This window comes from Cyclopterus lumpus, chromosome 3 (assembly GCF_009769545.1).
Source record: "Cyclopterus lumpus isolate fCycLum1 chromosome 3, fCycLum1.pri, whole genome shotgun sequence".
Classification (NCBI taxonomy): Eukaryota; Metazoa; Chordata; class Actinopteri; order Perciformes; family Cyclopteridae; genus Cyclopterus; species Cyclopterus lumpus.
In genome coordinates this window covers 19,298,601-19,312,932 of record NC_046968.1, presented here as the reverse complement: position 1 = coordinate 19,312,932, position 14,332 = coordinate 19,298,601, and the positions used below count along the sequence as shown (strand labels likewise).

At 42.9% G+C, this 14,332-nt stretch overlaps 1 protein-coding gene across 1 annotated transcript in view; it reads right to left on the bottom strand.

Moving 5' to 3' along the window:
* LOC117725867 (MAM domain-containing glycosylphosphatidylinositol anchor protein 1) overlaps nt 1–10,750 on the bottom strand; it is a 150,709-nt gene extending 139,959 nt beyond the window's left edge. Inside the window, exons 1-2 of the mRNA XM_034525735.1 lie at nt 10,577–10,750; nt 9,439–9,528 (exon numbers count right to left, since the gene is read on the bottom strand). Coding sequence (XP_034381626.1) covers nt 9,439–9,505 — 67 coding nt within the window. The 5' untranslated portion in view covers nt 9,506–9,528; nt 10,577–10,750. The remainder of the gene's footprint in view (nt 1–9,438; nt 9,529–10,576) is intronic.
* Nucleotides 10,751–14,332: the final 3,582 nt, after the last annotated feature.

Sequence of the window (14,332 nt, the reverse complement as noted above, 5' to 3'; positions counted from 1 at the left end):
AAGTTAGTTGTTTAAGCATCAAAACTGTGGTTGGTTTGTCAAGATTCAGCCTACCTAAAAATATGCTGCGACAATTTCGGAGAAGTGAGCTCCTGCTAGCGTGACCGGTAAGCCTCGCCAGTGCTCATGGTACCTTTTTGAAATGATCCGCTGGCTCTGTAAACATGATATATCATTTGGTTTGAGTGGATCTAACGAGCTTAGTCTGATACCGGGTGTGCACTGTTTTCTTTTCTATAGCTAATATTATAAAATAACAATCAAATGCACTCATTTGGAACATACTGGGTGATGTGGATGAAAAGGTATTTATACTTCTTTTGTAGAGTTGTGGGGGTGTGTCACTCAGCAAAGGTGTCATCCACACTCAGCTAGGCTCTCTGTGAGCTGGCCAGCGAGGTTTGCATAAAAATACAGTACATTTATTCAGATTCTTCTGCAACTGTCAAATTCCAGCCACGGTTTAAATTGTCACTTCTCTCCATCTAATATAACAAGCATTTTATTTAATTCTTGATGTAAACAATTGTTACATTTCAGTTTCCCGTTAGTGTCATCTTGACCCAAATCAAACCACCTTTCCCCATGATACACCTTTCCCTCTGCCCTCATTTCCTGAAGTGGCTGCTAGACCTGGCTGCCTGCATGCTCCCCAGTGTCAGCCCTCCACCCTGCTTCCGAAAGCCTGTCTCCAGCTTTCAATGACAGTGTGCGCTAGTAAGTGGAGAGGTGGGTGGATGCTTGCCACCGAATCGGAGTATGACAGCGAGAAGATGACAGGGCTTTGGAGCAGAGAGGTGCTGGGTGTAAAGAAAGGGAACTTGTGGTGAGGAGAGAGGGGGAAGGGACGCAAGGAAGGAAAGTGAGTGTAAGGGATGTATCTGTTGAAAGGGCTTGGATGAAGGGAGAGAATTAGGATGGAATGAGGATGTAAAGTATACAGAAAGCGTGCATTTTATCCCATTTTGACATGTCAAGGGTAGCTATATGGATGGTTGGGAAGGGAAAGACGATCAGAGAGAAAAGAGAAGAAGGGATATGAGGAAGATGACAGGAACATCTTTCTTGACAGGTAAAAGTTTAGCAGATGGGTAAAGTCAGAATGAGGCTGGGAGGAGAGGCATCAGAAAGTGTAGCTGGTGGCAGGTAAATTGCTACACTGACAACATGGGGACTTTTAACATATCCGACAGATTATACCCCATCTCCTCTGAGCCAGCTGAGACGCATGGAGAAAGACAGGAACGAGTGAGAGCAGCGAGCTAAAATGTCAAACATTTAAAGTGCCGGAACATTTTTTACTGAAACCGTCACGAGCAGGAAAGGAGGCGTAGTTTGTTGCTGAGGGAGAGCAAGTTTGAGAGTGAGAACGAGAACTAGAGAAAGAGAGGGCAAGATCTCCAAGCAGCACGCATCGCTGAATTATTGAGGCCAGACGTGTGTAGGAGCAGAAGATAGATTTCCAGTGTTGATCCCTTCCTGCTGTCAGAAAGTTTAGTTGAACACGACCAACTCCAGCAGTTGTGGTTGTTTTGATGTTGTTCAGGGTTTTCAGAGCACACCGCAGGGAGAGGCAGAGCATATGTGGGCAGAGCAGCCTCAAAAAGTGTGTTTTGAGCAGAGTGTGTGTGCTTTCTGGCACTCTTTAAGTCGGAGCATATCTGTATGATAAGGTTTCCCAGGCAGTCAGTGGCTGTGTGCAGATTTCCTATGAAGTGACAGATCAATATATGTCTGTGCGGAAGGTGCGGAAGGTGCGACAGGCGGCGAGAATGGCTTCCTGTATGCATAGCATTATGCACGAAAACCCCACCGTTTGCTCAGTGTGAGTCAACAATGATATGTTAAAGCTCCTTGAGGAGATTCACACCTACTGCAAAGACTGGCACAGTGTACCAATGCCAACAGATATGGGCTGCCAATAAATTAGCCAAACAAAATCCCATCAACCCTTATGTAGTCTATTCTAACCCATCTTCCAAAGAAATAAGGTGTTGTACAATTAAGGACACATTTCATTTGCAAATTAAAAAAGTGGTCAAATGTGTTGCTTATTTTTACTTTACTTGCATGTTTGATCTCCAATGTGCTGAATGATGCATGTGCAGAGTTTGATTGTATGTGTTGTCAAATGTATGTATGTACTTCAGAAACCAGTTGTCTTAAAACATTACATTAAATATAATTTAGTGAACACTTTTATCCAAAGCGACAATAAGTGCATTCATCCATTAGTACAAACTCAGAACAACAATCAAGAAAATAAAGTTTCTTCAAGAAAGCCAGACTACAAAATGCTATCAGTAAGTGCCATTCAAGTGCCATGAAGTGCTAGTCTGTTTTTATTTAAGGTATAGTCGGAAAAGATGTGTTTGTAGTTACTGGCGGAAGATGTAGAGACTTTCTGCTGTCCTGATGTCAGTGGGGAGCTCGTTCTACCAATGAGTAGCCAGGACAGCAAACAGTCTTGATTTTGTTGAGTGTTTAGCTCGTAGTGACGGAGTCACAAGTCGATTGGTAGATACCGAGCGGTGTAAGGTTTGACCACGTCATGGATGTAGACGGGAGAGCCACCGGTAACCACTGAAGGGAGCGGAGGAGCGAAGTAGTATGGATACATTTAAGGAGGTTGAAGACCAGTCGAGCTGCTGCATTCTGGATGAGCTGCAGAGGTCGGACCTGCCAGGAGGGAGTTACATTAGTCTAGGAGTGAGCTGACCAGAGCCTGGACCAGAACCTGAAGAGGACGTATTCTCCTGATGTTGTGCAGCATGTACCTACAGGAACGTGTTGTCACTGTAATGTTGGCAGTCAGGGAGAGTTGACTGTCGAGTGTCACACCGAGGTGGCAGTCGGGGTCGGGGCTAACACAGAGTATGGAAAGAAAAGTAGTTCAGTTGCATGGATCAAAACATGCATCAAAGGAATCTTGAAAGCTAGAGTGATACCTGTGAAACCCCCATGTGGAAGTAACAAAAAAGACACTTTGGCAGACAGAAAATGTAATACTGAAATATAAACTGCCCCTATTTTCGTTCAACTAATAAAATAATTTGAAAGATGCTCTTATCACATCTAAAATCCAACACGCTGACTTTACGTTAAAATACATACCCGAACACATTTCTGAAATTCCAAATTCCAAATTCCACATTCAAATAAAAAGAACATTTTCAAGTGCTGACAAAGGACAAGAGGGTGAAAGAGAAGCTAGTGGAGAAGAAAGAGAGGGACAGTGTGAGAGAAGTGCAGGAGGAGGCAGACGGTCTCTGATGTAAGGCATGTTCTCACCGCTGTTCACATCCGTCCTGTCGTCTTTATGAATAACTTAGATGTCAAATGTTCACTCCCTCTCATGTCCATGCAACAAACGCACACACAGAAACACACACACATACAGACACACTATGCGCCTTATTTGTTCACTCTCAGGACACTGGGATCAGGCCCCATACACACAATGACATACACCCATTTGTTTAACCCCAACGACAGTATATCCAAACATTAAATGGCCCTGCATTCATAAATTGTGTACAAAGACACAATCACTGACAGCTGAGCCACTAAGAGCTTGAAGCTTGATAATGTCTGACAGAGTGACAACTGGAATTATCGCCTTGTGGTTTTATGCCTCTGCCAACCAGCCATGTTGCAGTTTACATTCATGTCTGTCCAAAATGCCATCACTACATCATTTTATACAAATGTACATCTGTGGGAAATTGTCATAAATTTGTCATAATCAGCATAAAAACATTGAGTTATTGATAACGTGTCTGGTGAGGTCACAGTGACGTTTGGCCACCAAAATCGAATCAGTTGAACCTTGAGTCCAGGTGGACGTCTGAGTCATTTAAAGAAATTCCTCCAGGGTGTTCCTGAGATATCGCGTTCATGAGAATAGGATGGGCAGAAGCGTACAACCCGAAAACATAATGTATGTGGCCACAGCTGGCGCCTGCGCGGAGCCATGAAATATGAAGTCTTACTGACAGTTTATCCTACTCACAGGGCACCCACGTCGTCCTGTTAACGCTCTGGATCACTCTCATCCAAACAAGTGTGTGCGTAGGCCCGTATGTTATTATTCTGTGTGTGTGTGTGTGTGTGTGTGTGTGTGTGTGTGTGTGTGTGTGTAGGTGTGTGTGTGTAACACTGACTAACATCCCGGTACAAAGGGATAAGAGTGGGTGAGAGTGAGGTAATGATCTATGAGTTCAACGAAAGGTAAATGCAGTGAGAGATGTTTGTGCACGTTAACATTGTGCACGTGTGATTGAGAGTGAATGTGATCTGCATGAAGAAGAACATAATCATCCGAGAGAGTAGAAAACAAAGGAAGGAAAAAAAAAAAATGTAGGGTTACGCGACGATCTGTGAGAAAAGAATTATAATAATTCTGCCGACACTTCAGTACAGATGCATGCTGCTGGAGCCTGCAGTGATTCTCAACATGTCACTCCTCCTCCTCGTCAAACTTCTATCTGTGATTTCTTCTCACAAAAAAAATATCTTCAGGAAGTATAGATAATGAAATCCAATCAATCTGTCAATCTGTATTTATTCATACACACTCAATGCATAGCATTGATCAGTTATACTCTCCATCTCGCTGACTCTTTACTGTCTGTGAGCAAAGAAGTGAATTCAACTGTAAGTAACCTTATGTATTATGTCTGGTGGTGGGAGCCAACCCCTGCCCACCACATGAACTTGAACTATTTACTTATTTATTAGACAAATGCAGGCAGACAGCTAACACTTGGTGTTATCCTATACATATATTATGCCATATTACTTGCCACACTATGCTTTTAAGGAGATATATTACTATCTCACCTTAGTCTGGGACCCGGTGTGCCACAGTGCCCACCTTAACCTGCTGCTTTGTGCCCACCCGGGGCTCAGAGTGTAACTGGTGGAAAGCAGGGTGATAAATCAGACCTCCCAAGACGTTGTCTTAGCACCCTTATCCTTTAGCCCCAGGTAGCACGGCTAGTGTAAACCACAGTCAACATATCACTTTGGCCATGGGCCTGTGGCTCTACTGCTGACCTGTAGGTTAATAGAAATGTTGACAGGCTCTAATATCAAGTCACCCATACAGAAAAGTAGGAAACTAGAGAGGAGAGGTGGGTAGTGTGGAAAGAGGAGAGGAGGGAATGAAAGAATCAAGGGCAAAAATGTGTAAAAGAATGAGCTGAGTAAGCATAAAAATAAAGAGACTATATAGTGTATTGTGTATGTGAATGTTCTCAAGGTATGACCTTTTTAATATTAAGGCAGCAAGGGCTACACTGCTACACAATGGACCTAGTTAACATGAGAAAAGAAATGGGAGCAAGACGAGACAAATTAGATTCTGGCTAGAAAAGATTTTTAGCAGAAGGTACGGGATCAGAGGAACTGACAGAGATGAGTGGAAACAGATAGAAAAGAGAGGGAGCAGGCGGATACCACCAATCCTGTCTAATAAGTAAAGAGGGTTGCATTGAAAATGTTCATTTTGAACTTGCACTGAATAATAAACTCTGATATACACGACCAACAATAAAGACACTCGGCAACATCAGATCTGTTCTGTGCAAATAATTTCTCTTCTAATAGTCAACAACACGATCGAGCTTTCTCAAAAGACAAACCGCTGGATATTTCCAGTTGGAAAACCACTAACTACATTCCAAGGACTTTGATCACATGAAACACAGAGAGAAAGGTCATCCAACAATGGCATTACTGTTCATGTGGACGGTCCAATCTGTTAGCCAAAAAGAGAGTGTGTGTGTGTGTGTGTGTGTGGGTGTGTGTGGGTGTCTGTGTGTGTGCATGTATGTGTGCACATTGGAGTACAGTGAACAGAATTAAAGCAAAGAGGTAAAGAGTAGGAGGAGGATAGTAGGTGTCAGATTGTGGGAGGTAAGAGATTATTACCATCTCTGGCTTAATGCTTCAGTCTCTTTCTATCACCGTCTCCCCTCCCCTCCACCATTGCCTCAGAGCCACCAATAAATTATGGATGCTTATTAGAAAAGGGCAATATTCAGCATCCAAAATAAACTCAGCAGAAAGAGACATAAAAGAGAGAGATGCAAACAAAAAGTGCTGATGTGGGGAGCGGAAGAGTTAAAGTCACCGGGGAGCCAGTCGCCAGGCCAGTTAAACCTGGAAGGATCTCTTTCTAGGTCACCAGCTTTCAACCCACGTGCCATGGCGAGCGAACATACAGCAGCAAGTCAAGCGCTACCTTGTGATCATGCTCAAATGTTGGGTGCTCACACAGACACACACACAGAGAGAGCGAGAGACAGCAAATACAAAAACTAGTCATGTGTTCCAAGCCCTTCGTTCTTCCTTGGGCAACATCTTCAAAGTGATGTTAAATTTGTGCGCAATGTCGGCATATTAAACTTTTTCACTTTCTGCCTCTCTTGTCATGCTTTGTTCTTCGGCTAGTGGCATCCTGCTTGCTGCAAGGGCCTTGCTCAAATAAAAAAAATTAAAAAACACTGTTAAGCTAAATCATTGATTTAAGTTCATTAATTTTCCTGTTAACAAGCAGATAATGAAGCATCGTATTGCAGGCTAATGCAGTTTGGATTCCATCTACAGCTCAAGCTAATGGTTTCGTGTGACTTTGTCGGGCAATCAATAATTTGGTGTCCCTGTGAACTCTGTTGCCTCGCTGAGTGTGATGTGATGGAGCGCCACAAAGATGGAGAAACACTTTTCTGATGATGAGACACATCCTGCGAGACCATTTAAAAATGTTCTGAACCTCCCCTAATCCTTGAGTATGTTGAGAGTCGGCGCATGTGGATGCCACGTCATGCTTGTTAATGCTCAGCATTCCAGGATATCCAGATTAAATTAAACTTGAAAATGTATGTATATGTATGCACGGGTGTTTGGTATCGGAGTGTGGAGATGCATGTAAAACACTAATCCCAAAGAAAACTGGAGGAAAGGAAGATAGGACACTAGTAAAAAGTGCATACTATAACATGATCTTAATAAATGTGCTTAATGTGAAAGAAACATATGTTATGCAGCTTTTCCTGTCATAAAGCATTGTGTTTCCTTGGTGCACTTGTCTGTCCAATTCCTATTTGAGGGACAGGTGTTACACGCTTTTTGACAGCCTATCAAAATCCACAGAAGTACAATCAATACGACACTGCTGCAAGAGAAGCTGATTACAAGACCCTGCTGAGCCAGCAAACTGTTGCAGTGGGAAGAAAAGTGTGTCCGCTGCACAAACACGTCCCACTCACACACGCGCGCACACACACACACACACATATATGTTTGTGGGCTCACACACTGCATTTGGCACGCAAACTCACATCTACACTCACGAGCACCGACACCTGCACGCAACAGACTCTCAGGCGTGAGCCGACAAAAACGCACGCATCCAAACGCACCCCAGAGAAGGCTACAGTAAATGAAGCTCACAGCCTTCCAAAGCGCTGACATCAATCAGGCACGCTTACACCGTTGGGCTCCCGACGGACAACGAGTCGCATCTGCCTGCTGGAGGGAGTGCTAAACAATTCCAGAGTGAGGGAAACCATTTTATGCATATCTGCATACACAGCGAGCGAGCGTGCTAAACTCATTGGCTCTCTTCCCGACTCGTGTTCCTCGCTGCAAATTGTGCAAATTGTGAAGCTATTTGTATTTTCTGGATGCCTATTTTTTAATGATGAGGATTTGTACCTATATACATGAAACCGTGGTTGCGCAGGTGCGTGCAGCTGAGCAACACCACCACGCGAGCCACCAGGGAATCTGGGCCTGCGAACGCTGGCCAGCATGATTCCCACAAAGCTTTGGGACTTTTCCTGTCCCTCAGCAGAGACTGAAAGGTTGCTGTTGTATGCAAGACAAATAACCCAATATATGGGAAAAACTAAATATCATTGCAGCCTCTACTATTGGCACTGACTGCATACCTTTCTGCTCATTTGTGACAGAGCCTGTGAGGCACGGAGGCACAAATTCTTCATGACAATCAGTTTATTACCCTGTAGAAAAAGCCAAAACTGTTTCATACAGTTATTGGGGAAGAAATAAATGAGGACAAGAATGCACCAGGGCAAACTGGAGATGTGAGCCTTCTGTAGGACAACGTAACTCAATCTAAAAAGTCCCTCTACGAGGAGACAACTGTTCGAAAAGATGAAGACATACTCCTATAAAACAATTGCTAGCAATAAAAGCAACTCTGGAAACTATATATATATTTTTTTAACCTTTACTAATATGTTTATGCTGGAAATATTTTTGAAAGGAGGATGAAAGATTTATGGTAAAGCTGGCTTTATTAAAGCGGGTATGGAGCAGGTAAAATATATGATCCCACATAAGTATTGTAATGCCACTAAAAGACGTAGGTACATTCTCTGTCATTGTAAAGCCATGTTTGATGTTCACTATACAAATAGATAGAGAGAAGAAAAACATAATGCTTCAACTGGTGGTCAAAACTAAATATATACAGAGAATTTAGTGAGCAAGGACTATGACATGGGCCTACATGCTTCAGCAAATGACAGTTTGTCAGCATTTCTCGATGTGACAGAAAGCTGCGGGATTGCTTATGACAACAGCACTCCATGCTACTAAACAGACCTTGTTTTCAATGACTGCCACATGCCTTCAAACATCAAAATCACTATTAAAGCTGACAGATCAGTGTGTGTGTGTGTTTGCCTTGCCCTGAGAGACAGGAGGATGCATATCTGGCCTGTAGCTGGAGAAACTGAGCCTCTGTAGTACAGCGAGACGGTCTTAAGAGAGAACAAATCTCTGCTTTATCCTGAAAAGCACAGCGCGACTGTTCTGTTGAACCTGGCAAAGGGAGCCCCGTCTCATCCTCTTGTCGTCTGTGTGTGTGTGAGTGCAGTGCGCATGGGGAAATATGGTGGGAAGTTAAATGGTAGCCAACTATAACCTTTCAGTAATAACAATAAACCTTGATCATTTGAAGTTTGATGGTACTTTGTGTAATAAAGCACAAATCGGTGAGCCCAATGTGGATTTTTGCCATAAAATTTCATATCAGCCTAAAGATGGAATTAGATTGGATTTACAGTGGGCGGGTTTCCCCACCACTACATTGCTGGATGTTTTCCCAGCCGCCTCCTGTCCTGCGAATTCTAAGAAGCAATGTCTCCCTTTCAAGTTAATTTGCTGTCGATCTTCCTGAAGCCATTCTCACAGTACTTTAAACGGCAGTTATTATACTGCCTTCTATCAGTGCATTGAACTAAAACACAGACAATATGGGGCGCAGAGAGGTCCTTAATTAAGGTTATTGGCTAATAATTGGACAAATGAACGTTGCCGCTGCAAAGGAGCTCAGTCAGCCTGCACTAATAAAATACGTATCGATGTGGTAATATGAACACATTTGTAAATACAAGTTCTTACCGTAAACTCCTTGGCCCGAGGCAAGAGGATAGACACTAGAAAATAACAAAATCCAGAAAAGCTCCATGTTCAGCTCAGTTCCGTCATAACCTAAGAAAGAGGGGGACACAGAGAGAGAAAGACTTGACGCTTTGGCAATACTGTCTTTGTTCGTGCCAATAAAGCACATTGAATTAAGATGTGAAAACAGACACTGGAGGGCAACAGCCTGCAGATGCAGCTGTGACAAACAAGAGGCGACAGCTGAGTGATTGTTATCAAAAAGAAAGAACAGGACCTTTCGATTGCTTTTTCATGTTCAACTGTGTCTCCTTCAACCCCTTAAGCCGTGGAAATAATATCACAGAGCAATTTGGCTCCTGGCAGCACAGCCTATTCAACTTAAATGACGAGTAATTCAATCACAAATTGTGGATTATACAAAGTTTACCAGCAGGGCCGTGAGAGAGAGAATTGGAGATTGACATGATTGTTAAATGTAACTAAACATCCTCTTCACGGAAGCCTTGGCAGGGGGAGTGTGGGGGGGTTCATGACAGGAGAAGACTAGGGATCAGTCGATTCATAGGGGATTAGCTACAACAAGTGGGGTCGTGAACGTTAGACCACCTGAACACCCACCCACACACACACACACACACACACACCGTCTTTGCTCCAGTTCAATAGGCTAGAATAATTCCAACAATGGTTCTGCAGCAGCAAGAGGATATGCACCATATTTACACATGCCAGTGTTTCTCTGAACAATTTAGAACCTGTTGGAAAACCTGAAGAAAAACGATGAAGGAGTCAGGGGCGGACGGACCCTCTCGTGTGCCTCCTCGAACAGGATTTCCTCTCTCTTAAATTTTGTTTCATGACTGAGTCGGCTGGAAACTTTTACTACACGATGCATGTGAGTAATACCCTGCATGGATGTCAGGATGCCCTGAACGAGACGCGTGTAGACTGACATGTAGTCGCTATATATACTGATGTATAGAACAGAGTTACATCAAATAGCCGACTAATTTGTTCACAAATATGTGCACATGTTTTACAATGCACACAAATGTGATTAAAAAGTCAATGAATAAAACATATAACCCTGACCATAATAAATCACGCAAGCTTGTGATCCCTGTCGCGTCTCTACCTGGTCGTAGAGGTGCCGTCCTTTGGGTCAATCTGCTCCCCGGCGCCGCGCGCACTCCTCCCGGCTCAGCGAGGAGGATTCCTCGGCTCTCCGTAAGATCAATCTGCCTTCGTGTCTACCCACAAAAAGTTATATATCCTCCTCCAGCGGGCGTCCGGTGTGAGCTTTACAATTCCCGTGAAGTGTAATGGGGAGTTCCCAGACCTCTCAAATAATCTCCTTGATGTGCGAAACTTTTATTGTATGCACGGAGAAAAGCGGGCGGATGAATCTCACCGCTGATCGGTTTCCCCAAGAGAACCCTCTTCCCAAAAAAACACTTTCCCTTTGAAAAACTCAAGCAAGGCTAGTTTGGCAAAAAATCCGATAACCCCGTCTCCTCTTTTGTGGGTTATTTACTTTTAAAGGCGTGGTTGAAATGTCGTATCTCTCTCTCTTTCTCTTTCTCTCTCTCTCTCTCTCTCTGCCTCTTACAGTCTAGTGAAGCCCTTCTAACACAATCGTGCGCGCTGAGAATGAGCTTCCCTCCGCTCCTTCAATCAGCGCTGTGTCTGTGGACTCCAAGTGATGCCGGCCAAGTGGAATATGTGCGCAGACTGAGAACGACCGCCCCTGTCTGAGAAGGGAGAGGAGGGATGGAGAGGAGGGGAGGGAGGACAGAGGCTTCCACATAGAGGCGTTCAAGCCTCACAGCTCCACACTGAACAGGTTGTCAAAAGAACAACATCGCTCCCCTCTCGCGTGTGTGTTCTGCCCTCCCGGTCTCTCATTCACTCCGCAAAAGGTGTTCAGACCTGTTGGGTACCACAGGACGTGTTTAGGAGCCGAGGGGGCAGCAGGGGTCTGTGTGTGTTTGTGAGTTTGCCAGCTGCGGTGCCACCAATAGTCGCTGCCAATTAGAAGTGACAGGCGCTCAGAAAGTTTCTCTGCCTAATGGAGGAGCCCTTAACACCACCACCCATCCCCGTGGACCAATTATTTATGAGAGTCGAAATAGACTGAACCCCCAATATACACATTTTCTTTCTCTCACACACACGTGTGCGCACACAAGAGGCGCCCCCACCCACATGGACTGACCTCCCCCCCCCCCCCCCTCTTCTCCACTCTCGCTCCACTCTGCCAGAGTGCCAGTGGGTTTTTACTTCTCAACGTGGCCACAGGGGGGCGTGTTTCATCTCATTGCCACCCTTGCACGTGCGCGTACATGCACGGTGTGCGTATGTGTGAGAAAAGGGGTCTAAAAGAGTCCTGTGTAAAGGGCCCTAGCATTCCAACCTCCCCACTGTTGGTGTATCACAAAGCAGCGTCTCTGTGTGCAGCTGGAGTGAAATAAATAGACACTTTAAATATCAAGCAGCAGCTTATAAGAGGCGAGCAATAAATCAGTCAATGAATAAAAGGAATATTCAATTGCGGGGCCTTTATTCTTACAATGCAGCAGGTCAGTGTAATCAGCAGGCGGGTAGCCTGTATATGTAAATTAGACCCTGAAAACACAGAGATATCTAATTGTCCGGTTATGATGTTTCCAACTCATTTATTATGTAACTATTAGTTATCCTTAGTCAAATAATTCTGCAGGACAAATAAATACATGTACATGTTGATCTTGAGGATCTACTGCAGATGAATATATATTTGGTAAATGTTAGCGTGAATTACTGAGGGGGGGGGGGGGATTCTGCAGTTTCAGGATAATTACTATGTTGGAAAGTTTAGATCACTAAATACCCTAGTGGTTGTAATCCATTTGACTGCATAATCGCAGCACATAATGCAACATTAATATCCTGCAGATATTTCACCTCTGACAGTTTAGCAGAGCGGGAGAAACCGTGAGTATCTAACTATTTAATCTTCCATTAGTTAGAGAGACCAATATATAATACGATCTGACATGAAATGTAAGACTGATGTTACCTGCAGCTTGTGTTGTTTCTAATTTGGCGACTAAAGTTTCCTTAAATTCCACACTGATCACAATCGCCTGTAGTCAGATTTGATTTGATCTTAAGTGATTATTTGTTTTTCTGGAACTAATTAGTAAGTGACTCTACACACACATAGTAGTATCATTTAGTATCAGTATTTTAATAATTTTATTGTCCTACTGAATCATAATCATGACCCCTGGAAACAAAGTTTTTTTCGAAGAACAAACTTTTAACACATGTTGCACATAGCGGCAACATTTCTGCACTTCAATCTGATAAACAGTGGGCAGTAGACATGCAGGGTTTGGATCTGACATTCCTAAATAGAATCAAGACACTTAGTATTTACTCAGCTCTCTCCATCTAAATTAATCTTTTATTTAGAGTAAACACAATCATGGTATCTGGCTCAAGTATCTATCTCTTTCCTTCTCCCCCTTTTACTTGTTGCCCCTCATATTGGGCTGTAGCCAGCAGTCTTGGCATGTCTTGCTGAGAGCCCGTCATCGCTGCTTAAGGCAATGAATCTCAAAAGACAACATGGAGGAACAACCTTGGGTGGCAGCCACACAAACACACACAAACCATCATTCCACAACACAAAACCATATTTTTGCAAAGAACCGTAAAAGGCTTTTGAGAGAAGCAATAATTGCTGTGGATGCAGTGAGTAAACAAAGAAATGAACACAGCAACAAACTACTAAACCAGCCAAATTCACTGGTATAATTCTGCTGCACACTCACACAGATGCACTTCTCATCTCTGAGTTGCTTGACAGAGCTGCATGGGCACTGTGACAAGGACAACCTTCCTACATGTATTACAAGTTAGAATTAATAAGTACTCTATTGTGTTGCGTATCACTTCAACTGAGTTCATGTGTAAGCTTTTTATAAAGTCATGGGTCAAATACACTATTTCCTTTCAGAATTTATTTGAAATTGTAGTGATTTTTTTTCTAGGTTACCTTTAAAAACAATATCATAAAAATACATTATTTCTGATTTTATATTTTTCTCGTTATGGACACACTCTTATTTCAGATTAAAGGTTCCCTGTGGAGTTTACTTGTTAATAAAATATGATGTTAACATTACATGTTACTCACATGTTACTTTTTACTAGCTTAACTTCCTTTTGTTGGCACATTGCCGTATTTCTGAGCATCTTACTGTTGATCAGTGGAATAGGTGAGTTGTGTGTGTGAGGGATCTGCGTAACGCAACAGGGATCAGCTCATAAAAAAGAGGGCAAAAAACTCTGCAAGGCACCTATATAAGAGAGAAAGTTTTAAAAAGCTGCGAACCACACAATGTATGAATGAAATGAAAGAGTTTAGATTCAAGAGACATGCGTGGGTTGATCTTATTGGTTAAAAATATAAATAATAAAAAGCTTAATATGACATTCCTCCATGATCTTCCATTAAATTATCTTTATTGAAACAGCTGGGCATTACAGAGTACCGAAAGTCTATACAACGGTATAATCTCCAAACACTGAGGAAACTGGAGATGCATTAGGAGAGATGGATTTAAAGTTAACCAGCCAATGAAATGTATACTGGACAGCTGTAAGTGTTATAGCATCAAGTAAAAAAGTTAGAATTTTTGTACAGCCTGCAAATTGCTTCTGGTAAAAACAACATATTTAACTGTTCGGATTGCAAACATGCAGGTATAAGTCAAGAGTTACCTTACAGAATGATTGGGTCACAATGTTGCCCTTTGGGATGGAGAGATTTTGAAAAAGTACTTGTGATTGAATTTATTTGGAATTTACTGTACTCTCCATTTATTGTTGAGTAAGAGGCAGC